The 26,252-nt window shown below is 41.2% G+C and overlaps 1 protein-coding gene across 1 annotated transcript in view; it reads left to right on the top strand.

Moving 5' to 3' along the window:
• The first annotated feature begins 1,144 nt into the window (after positions 1–1,144).
• The window catches only part of tmem198aa (transmembrane protein 198aa), a 29,868-nt gene continuing 4,760 nt past the window's right edge, over positions 1,145–26,252 (top strand). Inside the window, exons 1-5 of the mRNA XM_031858690.1 lie at positions 1,145–1,627; positions 16,224–16,469; positions 20,934–21,172; positions 21,765–21,977; positions 22,992–23,115. Of these exons, the coding sequence (XP_031714550.1) occupies positions 16,331–16,469; positions 20,934–21,172; positions 21,765–21,977; positions 22,992–23,115 (715 nt within the window). The 5' untranslated portion in view covers positions 1,145–1,627; positions 16,224–16,330. The remainder of the gene's footprint in view (positions 1,628–16,223; positions 16,470–20,933; positions 21,173–21,764; positions 21,978–22,991; positions 23,116–26,252) is intronic.

Genomic DNA, 26,252 nt, shown 5'->3' with positions numbered 1-26,252 from the left:
CAGTGCACCTTGGTTTGGAAATAACAGATAAAAAACATACCAAATTAACGTGAGGTAAAATTAAACTATTAAAACGAGCCATTGATTGTAAAATGTGTATATGATGGAGTAGACTGCTTGTCAAGCACTAGCTCTGATGCTCTGATAGCGAGTCTTCTCCTGGAGGGTCAACAGCTCTAAGGATACAGTGAACTACATCTGCCACTATACACTACAACTGGTTTCATCAGGTGAAGGCAAGTGTCGCCACAAGGAGCTTTCCAGGAGATGGCGCCATTGACGTTTCATGTCCACAGACGAACATTATGTACAGAACTCTGAGTAAATTCTTACACTTTTTAAAACCTGTCTGTTTTTGCTCAACGGCCACAAAAGTACAGCGGCTCTTAACACGTGTAGAGGGGGATCTGCCAACATTACAGATCAGGCTGTTCCGAGTGATTATTCGTGAATTAATTGTGACCAGGTCTAAACTACAAGTTGGCTGCATTTGATACATTCCGTCTCCCGGTGAACAACAACCCACACAATATATTTGTACAATACATTTGCTATAATATTTATGATTGAAATAAACTACAGCTCTATTGATACAGGTGGCTTGTGCTGGCTGAGAGCTCTCCAAGGTCCTGAACCAACACTGGTGCTGAGGGAAGTAACAGGAAGCAGAACAAAAAGCCCCCCCCCCCCCCCAACAACATTACACTGGATGTAAATATGTCTGTTGCATAATCTAACATGAGAGATGGGACCGCGGTTACCAGACTTGCATGTGAGAGGTTTTAGTTTGTCTCCTTTCGATACAGGAAGACAATGTCAAATAAGGCATGTTGTTTCGTAAATATCACTTTTTAAAATCACTTCACACATTTGCATTGGATTGTGGGGACGGTAAAGCAGTCTGTTTTCTTTGTAAATTAAATACTGCCCCCCACTCCCCCCTCTCCTCTTTCTTCTTCCTCCCCACTTTCTCCCTCTCCTCCTCCCTTCTCCCCCCTCTCTCATCTTTCCCTTTGCCGTCTCTTTATCCCCGACAATAACAACATTTGGCCACGAGTCACCAAGCCCATTCGTTCACATATCCACATGAATAGCTCCTCTCCACCACCCTCCACCCCCCTCTCGTGCTGCGGGAATGGTTTAACCCGTTAGCCACAGTGAGCGAGACAAGAGAGCACAAAGAAAGCACCCACACTGGGTCGAGTAAGGAGGGATGTAATAGGAATAGCATGATGTAAACACGGAATAAAAACCGCAAGGCAGCATTTCCATTTCCCGTCGCACCGGTCCATTATCGGCGTTCAATATTATATGAGGTACGTTCGTGTAACGACGGCGCGTCTGTCTGGGCGGCGGGAGGCAGCCAGTAAGTGAGACATTTGTAGCCAAGAGGAGTTGAGCATTGTTTCATTCTCGCTCCAGGCTTTTCTGTAGTTGCTCGCTGTCTTTCTTTGTTGTTGTTTTGAACCGAGCCCGGTTGGTTCACTGAGATCATGCTGCTGGGTGTTTCAAGCAGGCAACTGGAGATTCTCTTCTTGTTTTTTTAAAGTCAGTTTTTTTCTTCTTCTTCATTTTTGGACTCGGCGATGACAAAGGAAATATACGCTGATATGTTGCATTTTTTGAGGTGAGTTCTTCTTTATTCACGTCAGTTATGTTCTGCTTTAACACGGAGATATTACTGAGTCCTAAGTACAAAGACTAAAGTGTAACGTTTCGTTCTGTTATCTCCACCCAACACCTTAATCGAACCACATTTCATACTGATGAGACGGTCCCCGACAGCTTATTATGTTGCCCACATCCCCTAATGCCCATCACTGTAATTGCCTTTGAAAATTAGACCCACGGAGGACTATCTCCTCTCCTATTGTTTCCCCTCTATTGTTGTCAAACCGCTGCCTCGCGGAACATTTGGTGCTCTTACACAAGGCGCGAGCGCTTCCAGACCGCTCAACGGTCGCATATCAGTGACAGCCAGATGAATCCTTCATGATGTGTGGCAATTAATAAGTGAAAAGACTAAACTCTGAATTTGATACCCCTGTGCATAATTGGTTTGTACAGCGTGTAAACAGTGGCAGCCAAATTGATTTGCACTCGCAGGAAGTCACGTGCACATCCCATTCAAATCTATCTATCTATCTATATCTATCTCCCACCTACCTACTGTCATTAGGAGTTTATCCAAAAAACAAACCAGAGACAGAGGGAAAACATGTTGTCTCTCCACCTCCTCTCTTCTTCAGGGCAGTAATAGCACATGAAACATCTTCGTAATTAGTAGTTTGCTTTAGCGAAGAAGAAGTAATTATAGACAGCAAGCCTGCTGAGCTTACTGTGCAGGCATTTTCTTTTATTGCCTTTGTTAAACATGCAAATATTGTCTTTCACCCTGCACTGCTCTGAAAATGGCACAGCTTGAACTTGTGTGTTCTCTCTCTCACACTTCTGCTGTGCAAGATATAGCATTATATTCATAAAAGGATCAAAACAGAAAAAGAGTGCAGTTTTGTGCTCCATATTTGTTCGTGCTAATAATGGTGTGTTTGTTGGTGTGTATGTGTTTGGTACTATATGTGAGGGCATTAGTGAAGAGCTGTGGTGCAAGGAGGAGACACAAACCAACGAAAGAAAAGACATGTTACTGTACACACATACTTACTTTTATATAACAGGAAAGGGTGAGAAATACAAGAGAAAGTATGATTATTTGGCTGGTATGAGCATCGTATCTCATTTAGAATTACAGAGGATACGGGTCATTCTGGCCCTCTCTCGGCATAGTCTATTAGAAAAGGCAAAATTACAACATTGAGCTGGATTTCTCCTGAGATACAATGATTGATTTCCAAGGTTGTGCAGTGTTTGAATAGAGGATGCAGAGAAAAAGTCGCCATGGGAGAAAGCATGAATAAGATAGAGTGTTTAACAGTGTCAAGGAACCACTGTGCAGCCAGTTACTGACCGTGCTTTTGTTTGACTGAGTGGTGCACTGGAGAATGCACTGGTGTCAACCCACAGACGTTCTTACTTTGTAGAGCTATGAAATCTTTGAATGGGGCTCTCCGCCAGTTTGTGGTTAATTTCCATGGGCCGAGCTTTGCATAGCCCCAATGAACACGTTCAGAAAATGGCACGGATCTTCATCATATTTCTTTACCACCATTTACCAGATAAAGCATGGCCAAGCATGCATTTTTTTAGGAACCCATATTTACATTCAACCCACAGTGCACCAAGCTTTCTCCTCCTAGCACACTGTGCTGCTTCACTGGAGCGGTTAAGGGTCGTGAACCAGGGCACTGTTACAGGAGGTAGTGAGCAAAATGAAAGTGTTTAACATTTACTTTCATTTCCAATGATGTCCAAAAGGTCCAGTCGTCTAAATTTCCAGCCGGAACCCAATTCCTCTAATAGGCCCAAGTAGTTATTCTGGTTGACAGGTGTTATTCCAACACTGACTCCTCAATGTTTGATTAATGGCAGCTCTTGATGTCGCATTTAAATGTCAGTGCCGTGTAGTGATTGGTTTGGTCTGTGTTTTGAATAGGATGAGGGGATTCTGAGGACAGAGGACTTTTAAAGGCCCATTGAAAACCATTTTAATGAACCCCCCCGTATGGTGCCTTTCAGATAGTAGACTTCGGCCAAAGCGACAGGCTCGGAGTTGATTAGAAGTCTGACCAGAATTTAGAAAGTGTGTCTCTTTGATGATATTTTTCTCCGTGGCTGACAAAACTGTGCGACAAATCATTTGAGGGATAGGGTTCCCAAGGATCCAGACTTTTACTTTTAACTTAATTTTTAACAAACCATGATTCCAGTGTGGAGAGGAAAGCTTTCAACTTCACAAATATTGTTTCAAGTAATTGTGAAAAATGGCCCCGCCGCCCAGTATTTTGATCATAATTAAGATAGATCTCAGACAGCAACACGTCATAGATCTCGGTGTTGAGCGGATGATGGTTACCAGAGAGACTATCATTCATGCATGGATTGCCTATGTTGCTACTACTGTGCTTTGATGACAGCTTATGTAAGTACAGTGAACATAAGCCAAAAAGACAAAACATCTACAGGGGTTTCTCTGTCTGACAGAGCTCATCTGCAACAGGCCCCATTGATTTTGTTGTATATTAAAGAGAAAGATGGATGGGAGGTTAAAGAAGGCGGACAAAGAAAGAGTGAGGAAGGACTGTGAATATTAATGGAACGTACTAGAGCGATAGATATTAATAGTAAAGTGAAAAGAAAGATGGTAGGAGGTAAAAAGGTCGAAGGGGCAGAGTTATGACGAATGAAAAGTGGGGACTGATATGAATACAAACACAAACAAAAGTAAAATAATTACCATACAAGAAGAATTGCAGGGTGAAGAAAGAGATGAGGGGGAACAGGAAGGGGGGGGAGTTAGAAGGGAAAGGATGAAGTTGATCCTAATCCCATTAATACACCACAGTGCTGTCTTTCCCTCTGGCGTATTCGTGCGCGCACACACACATACTGGTGACTCACACTGGTCAGATATATTGTTGTTTGTTGTGCAGCTCACCAATATGCGGTCTGGACATCCTTTTACTGATTTGAGCTCAATGTATGCTAACTGTGCGCTGATCAGGACGGGGTCAGTGCAATGAGGACAGCTAGTTTCAACCAGATCTGACTCACAGCGTGTACGAGCCCTTTGGCAATGTGGCGCGTGTGTGTGTTTTGGTTGTCGTGTCGATTTTGTAGCTAAAAAAGTCTCTCCATACCGTCCAGACACATCTGCTGCATCTGCCAACGCTTATGTTCTACACTCATACAATATCTGAAAGGTGTGTGTGTGTGTGTGTGTGTGTTCTGCAAATGCAGAAATGTGTGTTGAGTGTACAGTATGTATGCACCGTATGCGTTGACTGCAAAGACAATTATGACTATTAATGATATCACAACACGTGTGTGCCAACACAGGAACATATCAACAAGCAAATAAATAGACCTGCAGCGCTACAACTGAATGCAGTAATTCAGGACGGGTCTACAGAGAGACAGAGCTGTGAGCAGCATGGCTAATAGAAAGAGGGAAAGATAGAAGGCAAGGACAGAGAAACTGTGTATGTGTGTGTGTGTTTGTTCCTATATGTGCCACAGCCTCTTAATATCCTGTTTTCACACCATCACAGACTAAATGTACTGTGTGTTTGCTACGGGTGGGAAGGTATATTTGATCAAGTCCTTTCACACTAAAGTGAATTTCTAACTTACATTTACTTTAAGTGCTATGGTTACAGGCTACTTTGCAGATTGTGAGTTAAAAAATCTATACACAAACATATTTGTTCGAACAACTGCAATACATGTTGAGTATTTGTACATTGTAGAATTTATACTTTTACATAAAAGATGTAAGTACTTCTTTCCCCTCAGGTGGTTGCGGTATTACTCTCACATTGTTGTTCAGCAGCTGCAGGTCTCTAGTGCATTGTGCACACAAGGCTGTCATATATTTAGAGGAAAAAAAGTAAATTATTCTTTTATTGCTGGCGGGGAGCAGAAGAGGCGTAATCAAGCAGCATGAAGATGATTATGTAGGAAATGAAGACGCTGTTAGGAGCATTATGTATTCATCTGAGCATCAACTAGATTGAACCTCAGTTACATGAATACCTGTAAAAAGACATTGCTCTGAAAGTTGTTAATTTCATGCATTTCCAGGGTTATTTCATCGTGCAGTCATACAAATAGTTCTGAACAGCCACCATCAGCTCATGAGGAGACATTTGGAAAAGGACAAATGGATCCATGTGGGAGACAATTTCAACGCTGTGGCTTGAAGTGTAGGTCTAGTGCTCGGAAAGAGAAAAAAAGAGAGAGAGCGAAAAAAAAGCGAAGTAGTTGAAAGCAACAGTGAGATAAATGATGCTGGAAAGAGAGTCGGTGAAAGACAGAGAATGAGCTGTAATCTGATTAAAGCCTCTTTACTCCCCTGTCACCTCACCTTCAGGGCACAAGCAATGACCGAGGCTTAGTGGGGGATCAATGCTGAGGCCACCAACATGTGGGCGGAAACACACACACACACACACACTCTCAGATCACTTCACTTTAAGTGCTCCGAGGCTGCCCACGGTACACAAGCATCATCTGAAGATACACCTGAGATCACTGCACAGCAAAGCAGTTTCTGTTCATACTTTGCTGTTGCACTTCATGAGCAGTTTGCTAAATGGATGGGTAGACGGACGAATCGATGCATGGAAGGGGATTGGGTGAGAGAAGGATCAGCTAGAGATGAGGACATTGTGTCTTGAATACTTTCCTCTCTCAGGATCTCGTTATTGTGTTTTCTTTCTACGTGCATTTGTTGGTAGGCGGTTGCTCGAGGGGTCTTAAGGTCACTCAGACACCTCAATGGATTTGTAGCTTAAAGGGAGAGAGGGAGAGAGAGAGGGAGAGAAGGAGAGTGTGAGGAGAAAATTAACAGCTCCCATACAAATCACCTTCCTGCCTTCAAACCTAATGACCCGGGCAACCAAATGACCCAGGCCGAGAATGTTTCTGAGTGCCCTCTAGTTAAGTTTCATTCTACAGTTACAAAGAAAGGCAAAGTAAATGCACGCATGCACGATGGATGGGGTGAGGAACTCAAAGAGCACATAATGACTGTTAGCAGTGAAAGGCTTTTAAACTGTTGAAATTGTGACCAAATTTGTTTTCGTTAATAGCTTCCCCTTTTAGCATAAAAGCGCAGACATTATTCCACTCAATTTGGCACTGAAATGGCCTTGAAAGGCAGTTGATAACGCAAGTGTGGAAAATTATGCTATTAATATTTCTTGCATGGGTTTATTTACCAATGTCGGTGCTTTATTTATCAAAGGACCTGTCGTTATGTCGCCTTTATGAATGTAAGTGATGCCTTTACTGGTGCTCACATCCGTGTATTTCATTTATACAAGCACCGCAGACCGTTAGATGGGATCAACACATGTCTAAAATATCATAAGAAGGGAATGCAGAGAGAGGAAATTGATTTGGAAACACAGTGTAGAAAGGCTACCAGGCGAGGCAAGGGGCAAGGCTTCTCAAGCCTGTAAAAGTAAATTACAGTGAGATAAGAATGCTGCTTTTACACAGCAAGGTTCGGCTAAGCAGTTAATCAAAGGTTCAACAGTGAAGGCACTTCCAATGAAACAAGGCTATCTGCTCCTTTCTGGTTACTATGCCAACTGACCAAAAAGCTATGTTCAGTGTAACGGCACAGCCTGAATGAATGAATTCATCATTCACTCTATGAGGTGTCGGAAAATGTTGCGTTATCTCTATTGCCCAAAGCCCAAGCACTTGAAATAGCTAGTTTTGTCCCATAAATATTCAAAACTGCGAAATATGCAATTTGCAATGATAAAAATCACAGAAATGATAAAATAGAAACAGCAAGTGTTTGAATGTTTTCCTCCATAAACAACTGTGAATGATAAGCTTAATATATTCTCCTGTTTTTAAGCTCTTATCAACATTAATAAAGCATTTCAAAGCTTTGTGTCAGCATTTTAAACAGCACACGTGTTGGTTACCATTGCAGGAAACAATGGTGGGAGGTACGCATGCTGCTCACCACTGCATCCCTTTAATACCTATTATCACAGGAATGAACATCCTGCACTTATGGAGCTATACACATCACATAACTCACTGTTGAAATAAAGGCCATTTGGATATAATGAAAGAACTGAGATCATTTGATGTTACATCTCAATGGTCTGTGGAATAACTGTGAATTAATCCCACAGTGTCTTTATTCTGCAGCAGATGTGCACAGATGCTAGATAGGACTGCTTTGTTATATTTCTTTCATCTCAGATCCGTCTTGAATCTTAAGCAGATTCAAACTCTCAAAGTCGCTTTCTGCTTTCCCGACAACACCCTCCTCTCACAACGCACACACACCCACACACACACACACACACACACACACACACACACACACACACACACAAAACACAAACACACACTGTAGTCGTCTCCCCAGTGACAGATGGGCTGGATGAAAACACAGTCATCCTGTTAGTAACCATGACATCAGCAACACTGTTGCTCACTGTCACATGCACATGAATGCACGCCAACGTTTTTTAAATGTATAAATTCACACTGCCAATCCCTTTTGTTCTCTATTGATATACTTCACACCTATGGGCAGTAAGCAGGTATGCTTTAAGAATGAACATTCACTTTATTACACACAAAGCAAGAGAAAATGACTCAATGACAGGATAACCAAAAATGCAGGAAGTATCATTTTATTTTTAAAACATACATTTTGGGCATCTGACATTAGTTACAAAAGCAATTACATTACATTTCACAGCAAAACGTCCAACAGTTGTGGAGAGGTTTCACTCTAAACGAAAAATGTGAACCACTTGGTGGAGGTAAAGGAAAAGTCTTTAGGATTCATCCTCTGGGGACCATGTATGTCCATTCAAAATTGGATCAAACAAACACCTGACAAACAGACATTGCCACCCGGAAAGGTTTCTAATAAAAATATTTATTTCCTGTAAAACATTAAAATGTGGACGCAATAGGAGAAAAGGTTGCTCTCTCAATCCAGGGATCATGTCTGTTGCTCATGAACCTTGCCAGGGTCTGAGTAATAACTTTAGTGGTATTAGCAAGGTTTACCTCTTAACATTTGACATTAGACTAACCCAGGCTACATCTCCGTCCTGCCTTAGTCTACTGAACTATAACCCACTGAACTCTATTCCCCATTCTCTGTAATCGATATAGAACTGTAATCGATCATAACACAAGTTATCTGATACAAAAATAACTATGACATTAGTTTAAGCCATACTATTTGGTCCAATCTATTGATCTAAGTACACTTAGGTACATTTAAAAAATCAATACTAGAACATCATACCAGAGTTAGGAAACCCTCCAGTACAAAAGAGATAGATAGATACATTTCTGCTGCCACCCCAATACAATAGCGTTGAATGTTTTTTGTTTGCGCTTTAAAAAATGAAATCCCATCACTTTTCAGAAACACGCTGTTTTTTTTTTTACTCTCGACAATCCACAGAACACACTGTCAGTGTTCTGGGGTTCATTCCTTCAGTAGTTCCACTAAAAAACTGTTGAGAGGGAGGTCTGTTTATTATCCAGAGTAATGACACCAATGTTTCTTGAAAGGCATGCTGCTGTTGAGAATTGAGTTCACAGCTGTTGTGTTGAGATTGAAGCAGAAATCTCTGAGACAAATATGTCAAACCCTAGATGAGTGGAACTTATCCATCAACTAAAACTCACCATCACTGTTGTGTTGTCATGTTTTCTCGGCACAGGAACTAGACAGTTTTTTTTAAAGAATAACACTCTGCCTTTGCAAACGTTGAAACGGCAGGAAGCTGACCTTTCCAGGAGGGAAAAAAAGATATACTTTAGTTTGATATTTATTGTAAAGTCGAACTCACTGTGTTTGAGGAAAGCAAACACACTTTTCAAAAGAGGATGAGATTCCTTACCTGCAGGGAATTTGTAGTTATGTGAACTTTTGTGTGTGTGTGTGTGTGTGCGTGTGTGTATCGAGTCTTCCTGTTTTTCTGTTTGTGAAACATCTCCTTGTCCAAAGACTGCTGCTAATTTAGCTATCTTTCTCTTTTTCACACCTTTATTCACTTGTGTCTCCCTCTTTCTTTCTCTGGCCATCCCTTCGAAATCCCCACCCTGGAGAGTAGTGTGTCCTCGTTCTGGTGATGCTCTGTCGCCACCGCTCAGTGTGGGGCCTCTGAAATATTCATGGTGACACACATACAGACACACGCACACACACACACACACACACACCGAGAGACACACACAGGCACAAACGCTTTCTAACCCTTCATCTTTTTTTTCCGTCCTGTCAGTTTGCCCATATCAGTAGAAGATTAGAAAATGTAATTTATCTCGCAGCAGGTTTAGGGAATAAAAGCTTTACACAAATTCAAACAAACGCACAGACACACACACACACACACACACACACAAAGGCAAAGACGACTTCACTCCTCCTCACAATCCTCTGAATTCTTGCAGCATACAGTTTGATATTTCCTTCATATTTTTTCAGTTTGCAATGGAAGTTGTATCTGGGCTTCAAGTACAGAATCAGGTATTTATACACAATGATAGTCATTCAGGGAGTGCAGCATTTCTTCAAGTCAACTGCTTTTATCAGTTCATAGATCTGTAAAAGTCTGCACACTCGAAGGGGTGAAGGTGAAGTCACACTGTGAATGGCAACGCACGTTGGATGCCAGAGATACAAGCTGGCATACTGCGGACATTAGAGTGCCAGCAGTGTTCGGGTTTGATCTGTGACCTCAGACTGTCTACTCGTCTGAAGAGTAGAGGAGCTGAAGCAAAACTCCAGCAGAGAGCACATCAACACGCACAAAGGTTATTACTCTGCCAGTGGGTTTTGATATGTAACCTAACATTATTGGCCTGTCTGGCTGAGCAGTTCATCATGTGAACACTGATTTGCGTCAGTGGTCCCCCATTTGTCAGCAGGGAGGACAAGCGAGCCTGTGAAACAGCATTTAGATGTCGGCTTCACTGCAGAGTTTCACACACTGGCTCTCAAGTGGAGCTGATAGAAAATGAAACCCTGTGCCGAGCAAACCTGCGTCGCTACAAATATGATTACTTTGATCAAACAGAGAATCCAACAGCAATACACTGCTGTTCTCCTGTGTTCATACCAATACACGGTGCGGTGTCTTCTATAATTCTATGTTTTCTATTATTCAGAGACAATTTTGACTGCATGCTTTTTAATTAATCACACGTGCAAAAATCTAAAATTAATTTGAAATCAAATGATTACTATCCAGTGTTAAAGTGTCATATTCTAATCTAGATGTGGCTGTAATTGTTTTCTTAACCTAAGCCTCTATAGGTTTCTGCAGACTTTATATTTTTGATCCATGAAAACTCCAACTGGTTACCGTTAAAAATTGAACAATCAAGGATGGGACTGTTTTTTTCAGTGGATAGCCTAATATGTTGTTGAGTTATAAAGAGGCGCTAGCTGAATAGGGTCAGAGGTCAGGACTGTCTGCTGCCAAGAGCCTCAAAGAACCCCTCACGGATTGGCTCTTAACGTGCACATTCCCATGGAGATGAGCCCCACTTCCCATTCGCAGGGTCCTTGTACCGCTGCTGGTTGTTATAGCAACAGACAGGACGTGACGTTGTTGCGTAATAATATGCTGTTTTTCTTTTGACGTTATTGGTGGGCTATTGTCTAATCGTGTCATCTTCTCTGTGAGGGGAGCCGTTAAGCAGAGGCAGTGTCAGGTCACAATGGGAATTAACAAAATCTCCACACATTTAAAATCAACATTCAGCTTGAAGGATTGATTGCTATAGTTTATTTGATAAAGCTGTCATGGAAATAAACATTGGTGCAGTGCTTGGGACATGCAAGAAGCAACACTGCCTTTAGTGAAATTACTGTACTCCTCATACTGTATTATTCTGATTACTTTTCCTCTCTTTTCCCCTTGTGACTGCGGGTATATCAACAATATCAAGCGGATCACATAGCTTGCTTGTTGGCAACCGTTGTGTAACAAAGCAAAACTTCCTCCAACAATTTAAATACATTTTTCTTTGCATATGTTGTTTTGGATGCCAGGGACAAAACACTGCAGTATTAAACATGTTCTGTACTTAGTAAAGACTAAACTTCCAAGTCTCTGCGGCGCTAACAGTTGCATAATGTCTAAGATAGTATAATGCCTGAGAAGTGCTGAACAATCCTTTGTAATGCCTCATTTGAATATTTATTGTTAAGAAAAAGAAAAAAGAAAGAGAAAGAAGACAGCTTTTAGGACCAAAACATTTGAGCATATTATCACTCTGTCATTATTGGTCTTGGCAGCGCGGTAGAGTCATGCATTCTCAGTGCGATCGTCCTCCTGAGTTGCGGTGCCTGTGGTGAAACTAAGCTGCAGTCTTCACAATCTGTTTCACCCTCCGAATCGGTATTTCCAAAACAGGCACTTATAAACTGGAATTCCTCCAATTACTTTTCAGGTTTTTGACCCACTCTCTGCATGAAATGCAAACTAGCGCAGGCTTTGTGTTTGAAATTGCAGCTCTGAATGCAGGTGCATATCGAGGATGTTTTAGATTAGAAGAATTCTACAAAAAGGGCCTTTTTCCAATTTTCCTTTGAAGCTTTGCACTTAACAGAATGCAAAAAATCAAACATGTATCCCATGAGTGTCTATTACTTTATGTATTTGAATGTTCATCACGAGGTAGATGTAGCATTTGTAAACATTTCCTATTTTAAATAATTGGAAGTTTTGGGGATTGTGCGGCATTGGCAGAGGTAGTGCTCCATTAATGCTCCCTTGTTTCTAATATAGGCTGTAGAAGTCAAGTTGTTTTTCCCTCACTCACTTCAGCCATTTAGCTTAAGTTCTACCACAGGGGACCATCCAGTGATAGTGTGCGTCGTCCTTCAGTTAGAGGACCAGCGGCTCCGCCAGTCCATGTCGACATGTCCTCGGGCAGGCCGGGTGCTCCCGTATGTGCCTGCAGTGTATAAATGGGTATGATTGGTTAGCTACTCCTGATAGGCAGGTGGCAAATTACATGCCTCTGTCATCAGAGTGTGAATGGGTGAGTGACATGTTTTGCGTAGTGCTGTGAGAGCTCGGAAGACTAGAAAAGCCCTATACAAGTACAAGTCCATTTACCATGCCTGCAGTAACTCATAGTAATAATCAGCTGTCAGGTAATCACAAGTTTGCAGGGCGGCAGGATGATGTGATGTGTAGGACCGCTCAATGAACTACACAGCTGTGTCAATAAGTGCCTATACTCAGTTCAGGTTTTCTGTTCTAGGAGTGCTTGTCTGCACCTGAGAGTGTGGGGAGTTAACTTCAGAAATCTATACAGCGTCACGTAATATACTCACGGTTGTTATTGTTGTACTTGACGCGGCCGTAAAATGCAGTTTATGTCGCTGACATGGTTGCCAGTGAAGACTGCTGCATTCGAACTCCCTGTGTTAATGCTAATCAGCTTTCGGTTAGGTCTGAGTCACGCGCCCCCGACTTCTCCCACAGTGAGCATCGTTTACACAGTGTCGTTAAAATGTATTAATATTAGTTTATAGTTCATCTTAATCTGTGGCAATGCTTTTAATTCTGTACAAGTAGTGACAGGGAGGCCCAGAGGCATGGACTCAGGTGGGTGTTGCTGACATAGAAAGGGATCTGATGAAAGGTACTGTGCAGAGGGCTTAAAAGCAATTATAGCAGCTGACATTTATTGAGACACTTTGGACTGTTTTTCAGTATACTGAAGACTTTCATTTCACTTGGCTCATCCATCTCCAAACTCATATTAATTTTATGCTATTGGTTATTTCAGAGGAATGCTGCTAGACCATGACTGATGTTGTGCATACAAAGGGTGATATTCTCCCTTATGTGAGTGCAAAGATTCATTTTTTTCTGCAGTGCTGATTGTGTGCTTGTTGCAACCAATAAAGCTATCAAATTCAAATCTGCTCACCACGTAGTTGGTCTTACTCTAGCTGGCCACAATGTTATGGTCAGTGTATTCTAGTTTAACTGCTCGTCAGCTTATCCTGACCTCTGTCATGTTGCGGATACTAAGTCATTTCATTTCAAAAGCTAGTAAAAAATTGGACAAATCTGGATTTCGATTTCTTCTTGAATTCCACTTCTGTGCAGTTTTGTTTATTCCAAAGCACACCATGCATGTCATGCTGTGTGCTGACTGTTCAGTGCTCCAGAGGAGTTGTTTTACTAAACATCACCATGGCTGCTGAAGTGTGTGTGTGTGCGCGCATGTGTGTGTGTGCGTGTGTGTGTGTGTGTGTGTGTGAGTGCGTGTCACAGTGCATCAGCACCCACAGTCAATAAGGATTACCCCCCCTCTGTGCAATCTGGCTGGTGAGTATGTGTGTAAAGTTTGAATGTGTGTGTATGTGTGTGCAAGAGTAAACACAGGACATAGAGAGAGCAACAGACAGAGAGCATATATCATCTGTGCTCTGACAGGGCAAGTGCAGTTACCTGAGGGAGACAATCAGACAAAGGTAATGGATTTAGAGTAAAGGAACAAAACATCTTAAGCCTGGGGCTTCACCACACGGACAGTCTGCAGATATAGATTCAGCGAGGAGTCACACATGGCTAATGGAAACAGTGGAAGAGGAAAGACTTGGACCTTTGCATGAATTACTGCATTTGACTGCATACAACATGTAGTATAGTGCTTGTTTCATAAATGAATAATGATGATGCAGAGTAACATACTGCCATTTATGCTTCTTAGAGGATGTTCCTATTTAAAGCCATCCAGCGCTGATCGAGTCTATACGCTTAGGTCTTAATTTGTGTCTCAACTGGAAACGAAAAAATTGGGATTTGATGCGTTAATGACTGTGTGGGTGTGTTAACCACACAGGTCTATTCTACTCTATGTGTTTTTGTGCACACTTCACTTTAAATGTGCCTTAAGAATGTACTTGTATGCCGTTTTTCTTACTGAAACTATAAAGTCTGTGCATTCTGCTATTAGAGTGTGACACAGTGATTGACTGAGTTTGCACTTGACTCTGTGAAACAGCTGACGTTGATCACTTTTAATTAGCTGATGGTACAGAAACTACCCAAAAAAATGACCAAAGTGGAAGCCCAGAGCACATTTCCACCCAACAGAAGTCCTCAACAAATGCCTCTCAGAACAAGGGGAGTGTGTCTGCAGCTCACACTACTCCTAATTGATCTGCTTGTGTCTTTCAGTGAATCCAAGGGACACAAGCAGATCAATTAAGAATGGAGTTATCAATACTGAGCTGTATTGTGTAACAGAACATCTCTAAATAACATCTCATTAGATGAGCGGTTGTGATATAACTTACACTCTGGGTACAGAACATGAATCATGAAACCAGTAATTGCTCATAAACGACAAACAGTGTAACAGCCAAAGCTGCCCTATGGCTTCATTTACAAATTAAAGTCAAATGTAGTCAGTGGAGTCTTTTCAGTTGGTTATCACACTAAATAACTGGTGCAATATATCCGTGCTTATTGATATTGTATGTTTAATGAATACAATGTATGCTTTTACTAAATTATTGTTTTCTTATCATTTTTACACACTCTTCATTTGTATGTGACGTGTTTCTGGTGCAGCTGCTTTTGTCTTTTAAGTTTTGCCGTTTTCATCCCAAATGGAGAAAATGATAGCGCTCACAGACCTTTGATTCAAGAGTTTTGGTTCCTGACATCCTATAGTCCTAAAAGCCCAAATAGGCTCTTTGGTTGCTCATGTTTTGTTTCTTGTTTTTGCACTTAAGCACACATTCCAGTAGTATCTCCTTTACATTGTTATTAGTATATTGAAGTTTGGTCTTATACGACCTTTAACCATCATATTTTAGTTGTTTGCTAGATAACATTGCACTCTACCTGGTGCTTTAGTCTATTTATCATAAATCCGGCATTTGTTGCACTAAATGCTCAAGGACCATCCACTGTATTCAGCCTTTGCAGCATGAACAATCAATACATGTAATACTTCTATTCCCGATGATTGTTTCATAACAACAGTGAAACATGATACACGGTCAATACTGCAGCACTGCTTTGCACCGTATAAAGTTATGACAGAGCAGTCTTTAACAGCAGTGAGTGAGTATTTGCTGATGTATTATTTCCAGTGGGTGATTAGAGTAGCGGTTAGGGGTTGTTTTTGTTTTTTAACCTTTCGAAAAACTTAATTCACAGTCTTATACTTCGCACGACATGCAAATGTATGCTAATGATTTTCAATGGCAACCATTATGTGTGTGCTGCAGATCTTCTGCTTACGAATACTTTCAAACTCTTAATAACTATTTGTTGCAGCCTCTTCACTGTATATCCAAGTGAATGATATTGGTTGAATTGCTATTTTTGAGCATGCAGTCATTTCACCTGCAGCAGTCGTTGCTCAGAGTGGCTGTGATATACTGGGGTGTTTCTTTTTTTTTCAAAATTGTAATGCATGCTTACTGCTCTGTCAGCACTCGCAGCTGAGTACTTGAAATGAGCAATCAATAATCACTCTTTCCTCGTTCTTTCTCTCATCTCACTCCTGCCCTCTCTCTCTCTCTATCACTTTCTTTCTATGCCCCACGTTTGCAGGTCGACACATCTCGATGAGTGAGACCCACTGATCCAGTCATCCCTTCACTCCGAACCCCTCTCCTCCTCTGTTGCCCTAAACCTAACCCCCCTTCACTTCAGTCACCATGACTTCCACCAACCAACTCCTGGGTTTGGCTGAGGTGAGCCTGAAGTGTGACCAGGAGATTGAGAGGAGATACGAGATTGTTCCCTCGGTGGTCTGCTCCATGTGCTGCCTCTTTGGAATCATCTACTGCTTCTTTGGTAAGTGAGGATGTAGTCAAGGCTTCTCTCATGAGGTTTGTGCTGGTACTAATAGGCATGCTATAAACACAGCTTGCCACAAGAGCTAATTGCCATCAGTTAAGAGTACCCTTGCTGCTCTATTATTGGCACAAGAGGTCTTTTCACCCCAGTTCCATTTAATATACCTACAGAAACTAATGTGTCCTGTTCAGTCATCAGAGGAATAGTTCAACATTTTTGGGAAATTCACGTATTTGTTTTTGTGCCAAGATTTAGAAGTCTGTACTTTATATGCAAATCTACTGTCAGCAGCCAGTTAGCTTAGCTTAGCACAAAGACTGGAAACAGGGGGAATTAGCTAGCCTGGCTCTGTGCAAAGGATACTAAATCGTCCCAACTAGCACATCTAAAGCTAATTAGTTAACACATTGTGTAATTGTTATTTAATCGGTACAAATGTAAAGAGGAAGTGAAATGGCCTGATGCAGTTAACCCCCATAGCCCCCCGTAATATAACAATGAGTTGTCTTTACATTCTGGTTTTTATACATATTAAACAAACAAGATATAACATGTAAATTAGTGAGCTTTGGTGGTGCCTGAAGGCATATTTTGTTACCTCAGAGCAGAGCCAGGCTAGCGGTTTTCCTTTGTTTCTAGGCTTCATACTTAGCTAAATAAACCATCTTGTGGCTGTTATTTCATACTCACCGAAACAATTTTTTCATCTAACTCTCAACAAGAAAGCAATAAGCATATTTCTCAGCATGTCGAACTATTCCTTTAACATTAGCTGAGCAGAATAATGTCTCATTCATCAGAAGTCACCTGTGCAGTGTGATTTTGCAAACAAACATAGCTTTAATGACAGACACGAAGGAAACACTTAAGAGTGACATGCAGCTGATATACCTTCCTATATGTGTAAGTGCCAGCACATAATTGGAAAGTGCAACATGTCGCCAACAAGCCCTGAAATCTCATTTCCAGTTGATATTGCTCTGCTGCTCTAAGATATTATTGATTTAAGAGCAGTACACAGAGGTTTTCTTTTTTCTGGTGATGTGAATCAATATTGAAATCTCATTCCTACAGACTAAGCTATTGTGGTATTGCTATATTTTTGAGTGTTTTCTTAGAATTCCATCAAATCCCAGAATATCTGTTCCTCTACACCCTATCCCAAACTGCTGTCATCAGCAGACTAACTAAAAAATTGGACTGCCTGCTGTCTGTTACAGAAAAAAAGCATCTTCTGCTCCGTATTCAAAGGCGTGTTGCTGTTTCTTTCAACTAAAAGTTACAGCTGCACTGCTGAAAGAAAAAGGAAGCACAGAGATTTGCAATTAAACCAAAACACCAGGCCTGGCTGTCTCTGTGCCATCAAAACACCAGGACTCATTCTTTATGCATGGGTCCATTCGTATGTTGAGACAAAAAAAAAGGCTGAATTTTGTGTGACTAACAGTGAGTAACTGTGTTGGATTGCACCACAAAAATGAAGGGCTCATCCTAATGAGTTTGGATGTAAAGTCATTACAGGGATGTGGAATCAATAAATAATTAGAGAGAGAGAGAGACAGAGATCCGCTGCTATGGAGTTGTTTTCAATGCAACAAAAAATGATGGAATCAAAATTGTATTTCCTCTTGAGTAGGGACTGACAAAATCCCATAGACATGCTCAGATAATGACTTTGGCTTTCAGAATGTTTCATGCATTTTTGTACAAAGATACAATTAATTTTAATATATTGCCTTGGGTTGGCTTACAGGGCTGTCTAATCATTTACTTGCAGCTATTTTCTAGGTAAAGAGGCAGTGTCAGAGATTTTAATCTTGCCGTGGCGGTTTTGCAAAGGACTGTAGGAATACAGGCGCCCGAGATCAGATTCATTTAAATTGTTTTTTTATGCTATTTTGCCTTTACTGGTCAGTAGACGGTAAAGAGAGACTTGAGCTCTCCTCCAGTGATACATCAGTAAACACTTGACCAACAGGACGAGCTACAAATGCTATTTGAGAACAGATTTACAAGATACTTTTTTGACATTTAGATTTCCAAGCAATAACACAACATAGAGCCGTGCAAGTTCTAAATGATCCCCTATGAAGCAGATAGAAATGTGTGTAGTTGAACCTCAATGCAACACACATTAAGTGTCTTCTGTTAAGCAAACAATGCACACAAATAGATAAGAGGGAGATTCGCTGAAGCGTACAGATGGCATTGACATTCACTCTATATGTCTTGGGTAAAGCATCATGAGCCTCAGTCCCTGCATTACAAACAGCTTACCCAACAACTTTATTTCCCCAAAGTTGACAGCATGCAACAAGACCATTTTGGCTCGTGGCCCTGAAAGAAAAAGGTTATACGTAGATCCTCACCACTAGTAGGGCAGAACATGTCAAGTTAGCCCTTGCGGGGTGCCAGACAAAAGAGCACGTCGTACGCCACTTAAAATTTACTTTGTCAGCTTCATTAGCATGCTAACATTGGAATCATTGCATTTAGAAAGATAAATGTTATAATGTTTTGGTTTTATGTACAAAATTAACACCAGCTCTGAAAGTTTCTAGTTGACAGAAACTTTAATTTGGAGAATCACACTGATTATATCATTTGTTTCATACACGCTTCCATAACATTAACAGAAAGGCGTCGTGTTACAGGATGGAACGGCATCATTTTACTTTAAATACTGCTACTCAGTCCTACACCATCTGTTGTCTGTTTGTTTCTCTGTTTGTTTGACAGCATACTCAACAAAAGAGAAGGTAAAAAGGTGCATTTTCACCCTCAGTGCCAGATCTTGCTCTAAACAAAAACACCGTTCTGCAAACAAGACACAATGGATATTGTTGGCGTTATTCAGAAACTCCACACTCACACATGAAATTACATTTCTGCAGTCTGAATGTTAATCTCCCTGCTGATAGAACTACAGAATTTGGAAAGTTCCATTGTCTTGAGAAGAAAATGTTAGCTGTCATTTATTTGACCCAAAGAACAACAACAAAGTTGGAGCATTAATGATGAGTGATGCTTTCGGGGCAAGATGGATGAGGCAAAATAAAAGAGAGGAGGAAGGGAGTGCTGGGTAAGCCAGAGTGAACAGATGGGATGGAAGGTTTGATGGCAGGAAGAAAAGTAAGGGAAGCAACGAGGAACAAAAGAGGAAGTAGGAGGGTTGGAACAGTGGGGGAGATAAGACTGAGGAGAGGAGAGGGAAGGATGGGTCAGAGCAGAAGATTAAGAGCAGTCAAAATGAGGCATGGTATTTAAAAATGTATTAACTGATTGATGGAGACTGATATTAAAGAACAATTTGTGATGGCCGCTGACCAAATGAAAGTTCAGGTGGTATGCTTTGTAAATGCTATTACTCCATGTCAGACTATTCATTCAGACATGCTGTTACAGAAGCCAGAAAACAGCTGTGAAAAAAATACAGCGGCTTTCACCGCACTTGTTATTTAAAGGGCTGGTGGCCGAAAGATACCAAGGAAAACACACAGGATCGAGCAGAAGGGAGTAAAGAAAGCTAGGTCCATCAAATAAACGAGGTATGTTCACGAGGGAGGAGCACGGACAGTGGGTTGGCTGAGAGGAAGAGTATTGTTTAGCTCAGCTGTGCAATGCCTGATTACACATAGATAACAATCTGATGTTGGATCCCCTCGAGACAGACAGGGAAAGACGGAACGATAGAGCAAATAGAAAGGGAGATGCAAATATTAATAAACACAGAAGCAAGGGCCAGGGAGATTGCACCTCTTTATAATTTCAGCTTTCAATGCTTTGCTGTCTTTTTTCGTTGGAATAAAGCAAATTATAATGGCAACAAACTGGTGAACGATAAAAAAAAAAAGAAGAGAGACAGCCAAGGACAGGAAGGAGCATACAATTGGAAAAGAAAAGAAAAAAGAAGGGGAGCAGCTGTTCTATTCAGCAGGCCTGTTGACTAATTAATGTGGATGACCTTTTGTAATACGATGATTATCATATTTTAAAGCAGTTTCAGAAAGGTTTCTAGAGACAGTTTATCTGCTCATAATGAAGAAATGCACCCCTCACCCACCACAGGCAGGTTGTTTGTTTTGTTTTTCATTATGCATCATCCCTATGTTCTCTGTTTAGAACAGCCTTTATCTTCAAGAACTTGCAAAAGCAATCTACACTCAGTCAGCTGCATTGAGAAAACTTTTCAATACAAGCACGAACAAAAGGAATACAATATTAAATCAGGCTGCTTTTGATGGCTTATCTGTAAAACATGAATGTCTATGGTTACTACTTGTAAAGGCTACCTCATTATAAAATGGTCCCCAAATACATATTCTTACTGTCACCATATGTTGGCTTTGATTTGTGTGTTTAAAGAGAAACCAAATCATATACACAGTCATGTACAGCATGTACCCGCATTTGTATGCTGGAGATAACCTTACAGTGGTCTGTTTCCCAACTCTCCTCCAGGCTATCGATGCTTTAAGGCCGTATTGTTCCTCACAGGCCTAATGTTTGGCTCTGTGGTCATCTTCATGTTGTGCTACAAGGAGAGGGTGATGGACACTCAGCTGAGCGTAGAGGCATCGGTGGGCATCGGCCTGGGGATCGGGACCCTGTGTGGCCTGGTGACCATGTTGGTCCGCAGCGTGGGACTGTTTATGGTGGGCCTGCTGCTGGGCCTGCTGTTAGGAGTGGCGTCACTGGTGGTGAGGAGACACATTTGACTGTGCACTATTTAGATTCATATTGATCTGTGTACAGAACGTCAAGGAAAATAACATATACATAATAGGCATCTTGTACTATTATCACACAAAAACCTTCTTGGGCCCAATCACATCAGAGAGTGGCAAGTGTATCCAGGAGATCCTGGACATGTTGAAATGACATTGAAATGATTCCATCGGCAGTAATGGCAGCGTCTTGATACAAGCTAGCTAGCTTTCTATTTAGCTTGTCATTTAGGGTGCTGGCAAAAAAGTTATCCAACTACAAAGCAGCAGAGCAGCACATTGAAACCACTACGGTAATATAATAACTGATTGCAAACCACATCACTAGACAGGCCTTCAGGTCTCCTATTTTTTGAAAAAGATTGTGACTGCAAGCCGTGATGCCAACAGTTCTTCATAACTTCGATCAGACAAACTCATGTTGTGGATTTACTTTGCCGCAATTAACAAATCCATTCAAATTAAATATGACCATGCCCTAATTCTGGTGATTAAAACAATAAAAACTGAGATTAAAAAAAAGCCAACTGTCAGAGTAAAATTAACCCTCCGCTCTCTCGCCAAGGCCATGGAGGAGTTCTACCACCCCAGAACAGTGTGGGTTCCTCTGGGTATTCTCCTGGGTTCTGGGACGCTATTTGCCGTCCTCACTCTTCAATGGCAGCGCTGCTTCGTCACCCTCTCCACCGCCACCTTCGGCTCCGCAATCATCACTATCACCGTGGACTACTTTATAGAGCTGTTTGCCTTGGTACACTACGTCTACGAGAGACTCCGGGTAAGCTCATCTGTGTGTTTCTGTGTAAACTCTTAGTGGCAGGGAGAAAGAAATGCTATTCATTTATTTTGAAGTCACCTTGAGGCATGTTTTTCTTTTCTGTGTGTGAATAATCTTTATGTTTGTGGGTGGTCATGTGTGTGTGTGCGTTTGATATGTGTGTGCATGAAGGAAAGGCTGAGGCTGAGTTGAGCATGAATAATACATCTTTAAATAGAGTATATGTAATTGTATGATGTCATAGTGGTAAAATGGAATACAGTCAGCTTCATACAAATGCAATTGAAAATCCATTTGTAGATAACATACCCAAATGGAAAAGTCTGTTGTGGATGAAATAGCCGACAACACTAATGCAAAAAATCCTGGAAATCCAATATTGGCATAAAACAGTTCATACTGCAAAACTGCCTGCAAAGGCTTAATCCAAAATCTGTTCCCTCATTTGATCCAAAATCTCCCACAGGAGATCAGTTGGGTTGTGATCTGGCAACGAAAATGGCCACTGCATATGATTTGAATCTTTTACCTACTTGTCACACAGTTCAGTGCCCTGCATTGAAGCCTCTTAATTTATTCAGTTTCTCCAGTCATTTATTTTGGTCCTTAATTAAATTTGTCACGGTCTGAATTTGATTTGTAACACTGCCCTAATCTAATTCTCAGCCATTATCAAATTTTCCAAATACCTATCAGACCTCTTTTCATTCACAGAGAAGAGATGAGGTTGTTTTATGTGACGAACCCCAAAGACTTCTGCACGTAGACACGTAGAGGCCCTACTGGAGCAACTGTGGTTTATGTTTCTTGTTTAAGACAAACTTTTGATGTTTAACATTCTTGTTGCTATTTTACTGCGTCATGCTTTTTACTGCAGGAATTCTGAGAACTTTAAAGAGCTTTTGAGAAACGGACTAAAGTGTCCCCATAGTGAGAAACTAGTTATTTTGCACATATGAATGGTTGAATTAAAATGAAATCGTTCATCTAAAATTGTAAATGTAATGTTTGCAGGTGGCGCCAAAGAGGTCGGTGTGCTGGTTTACTTGGGTCATCTTGGGGGTGTGGCCTGTCCTGTCCCTCCTCGGAGTGCTGATCCAATGGAAGGTCACTGCCGAGGGATTCTCTCACACAGAGGGTGAGTGATGCTGCTTCACGCACAACCAGACTCTTTTAATTATGTTCAAAAGCTCATTTTGGACACAGATATTGTTGTGGTGGGAGCACCGTGTTGTAGAAACACCATTTTGCCATATTTTATTTTGCTTCCGGGCAGCAAAAGATACTAGTTTTGATTTTATAAAAATGTGATGGAAATCGTGTCACATGACGTCAGTATGTTGCTCATTTTAGGAATAAAAAAAAAGAATATGAAGGCAAATTCAAGAATTGTTGAAGATTTATTGATCAAAGACATGATTTTGTTTTTAAACTGTCTGGGGTTCATGATTAGGTCTACAAAACATGAATACAACAGTGTTTCTATCGCTAGAAAAGCAAAACTGTTTCTCTTACAGTAAACTATAACCTATGAAGCCCAATTAAAATAATTTCACAAAACAACAGCAACACTGACCTTATAAAAAACTGGACAAAGTATGAGTTTTTCTACTGTCTATAGATTCTTTTGCATTGGTAATTGGATATTGTGTAAAAATATGTAGTTGTCACAGTATTGACAACAGGGCTCAGGACTGAAATGAAGACACTTGTAGAGCAGTTTGACTAAAAGAAGCAGTAGCGGAGACAGGTTACAGGTTACAGGTACATGCAGGGGAAATGGAAATGGGCTACAGAGTGAGGTGATATAGAAAGGTGGGAATAGACTAGGGACATATCCTGGATAAAGGGAATGGCAGGTTTGGAATATTCCATAAAAATTCAGCGCCCTGGGGGAAATGAGTGTCTGAGGCTGAAGGGACGTGTCTTTGCGACATGCCAGAAAACTGTAGCCAAGACTTTTCTGTCGAGGATTTTAATAAAAACGTAAGAAAAGCAAATGTATTCATGAAAATGCACAAACACGCATCTTATGAAATAAGATGAAATACTGCTGAAATAAAGCTACAGTCCGACACAAGCTTCTGCTCCAACCTGGAACACACGATGGATTAAACTGCTGATCAAAGAGAGGTGGTGCTCCACCTCACTGTGTCCGCTCTCGCTTTAGGGCGAAGCAGGCCACAGACACAAGCTTCCGGCAAGAAGAAAATGCCACCCAACCTTCCGTCTATTATTAGTTTTAGGGCAATGCGGTCGAGGCTGTATCTTCATTTAAAGATCTGGAATTCTTAATTGACGATTCGTTATCTTTTAAGGGCCTCACTCACCATTATCCTGCATCGTCTATCCGCATCACTGACATGTCCTTATTAATAAAGACATTCTTAATTTGATTCCTTCATAACTGTTTAAATTCATCCATCTGAAAGGTACTGTCTCTGCTCTGTGACATATCCACAAGGCGTACTCTTGCTGTCTGTACCCAACGTCCTTCTTTGAAATGGGGAAGAGGGCTTTTAGGTATGCTGCTCCTGCGGCTTTGGAATTTGTCGCAGATTGATTTTGGTCTCGGGGCGCTGGTGTCTCTAATAGTTTGGAGGAGTTGGAGGAAGGTACATCAGGTTGTAGATGCTTTAACTGAGCTTGCCTCTGTGCGATCCAGTAGGTGATGGACTGAGTCTTATCTGAAATGTTACTTTCTGTAGCTGTTGTTACAGACGTGTTGTTTGTCTGTGCCGCTGCCTGTCTTGGCCATGACCCTCTTGTTAAGGCGATTGTTCTCAATGATGCTTTTTTCTGGTTAAATACATTTTAAATAAGAAATAGAAATAAAAAAAAACAGGACGGCTGCTGCTATGTCCGAGCATTTTAAGGACTGTGTGTACTTGAAGTTTGCGTATTGGATGTTTAATTAAAGATGAATTCAATTCAGTTTTAAAACATTTTAATTATGTTTATATATTTTATTTTAACTTTGATCTTAGTTACTCAGTAAGCATGAACCAAGACCACAGAATGATGATGAGGCTTGTTTTCAGTCTCACAAAGGCCACTACAAACTGCTGACATTTTATCAAGACGGACAAATCTATCCTAATTGTATTAAATAGGCAGTTTTATCGGCAGCTTAAGAAATTACAGCCATTGTGAGGACGGGGAACACTGTGCGTGTTTGTGAGGGAGAGTCTGAATACACCAACATTAGTGTTGTCAGCGGAACCTGCCATTGACAGAGACAGCCTTAATCTGTTCTCAAAGCAACCACAACACAGATGGCAAGATCACACACACACACACACACACACAGTGTAAATGCAGTACTCAATACACAGAGCTCATACACACGCACAGCCTTAAGACAGAGGCAGAAATATACATGGGCAAAGTCTCTCGCTCACTCTTGCACTAACTACACACACGTGAACTCTTACACTTGATCTCTGCTGGTGACATGCAGAGTTAAACAGTGTCTTCGAAAAAGTCACACATGGGCTCAAATAATGGGATTAAACAGCAGGCTGCCGTGGCTTCCAGTCAGAGGGTGTGGGGCAAAGAGATAGAGGAAGCTTTCTCGTACTATTTTGAAAAATGTGCAATATGTATGGGGGGAAGAGACCTAAAAATGAGTTGGCACACGAGGGAAGCCAAAACAGCACAGGCTAAAAACTGTCAAGAAAAAAAATAACAAGAGCAAAAAAAATACAGCCTGTTTTGGGAAAAAGAATTAGGGAGAGGCTCTAGCAAGAGCACTATGAATGTTACTGTAGTTACTCCTGCTTTGTGATAAGAGCCCGGTCAGTAAGGGTCACCATTGTGTCCCTATAATTTATCTATGCAGCATGTATCATTAAATGTAACTTTAAAAAAAATGTATTTGATGGGAAGCACTGCATTGAAAGACAAAGAAGGATAGGGGGAAAGGAGAGGGGGAAATTGGGAGCAGGTGTACTGGGGGAAGGGGGCTGGTAATAAACTGGGGCACAACGTGTAACCAGGTCACCCAAGTGGATCAGTAAGGAAAATCATCTGTCTGTCAGCTGATTGAGTACGGCGCAGGCATGAACGGATGAACACGCACATGCTTCCATGTTTTTTTTGTTTGCTTGTGTGGACAATGATGGCACATGCTCGCATGCATGTGTACTTAATACTTGATTGACATAATTCATTCCCAACCGCCAAACCTGAACCATCATAACCAAATTGTTACCATAAACTCTGAGCCAAACCTGGACCTAAACTCTCAAACGGCCTTTTAATTAAAGAAGTGTG

Source organism: Anarrhichthys ocellatus, unplaced genomic scaffold (genome assembly GCF_004355925.1).
Source record: "Anarrhichthys ocellatus isolate YVR2014 unplaced genomic scaffold, GSC_Weel_1.0 scaffold20, whole genome shotgun sequence".
Lineage (NCBI taxonomy): Eukaryota > Metazoa > Chordata > Actinopteri > Perciformes > Anarhichadidae > Anarrhichthys > Anarrhichthys ocellatus.
This window is presented reverse-complemented; position numbering and strand designations above follow the sequence as displayed.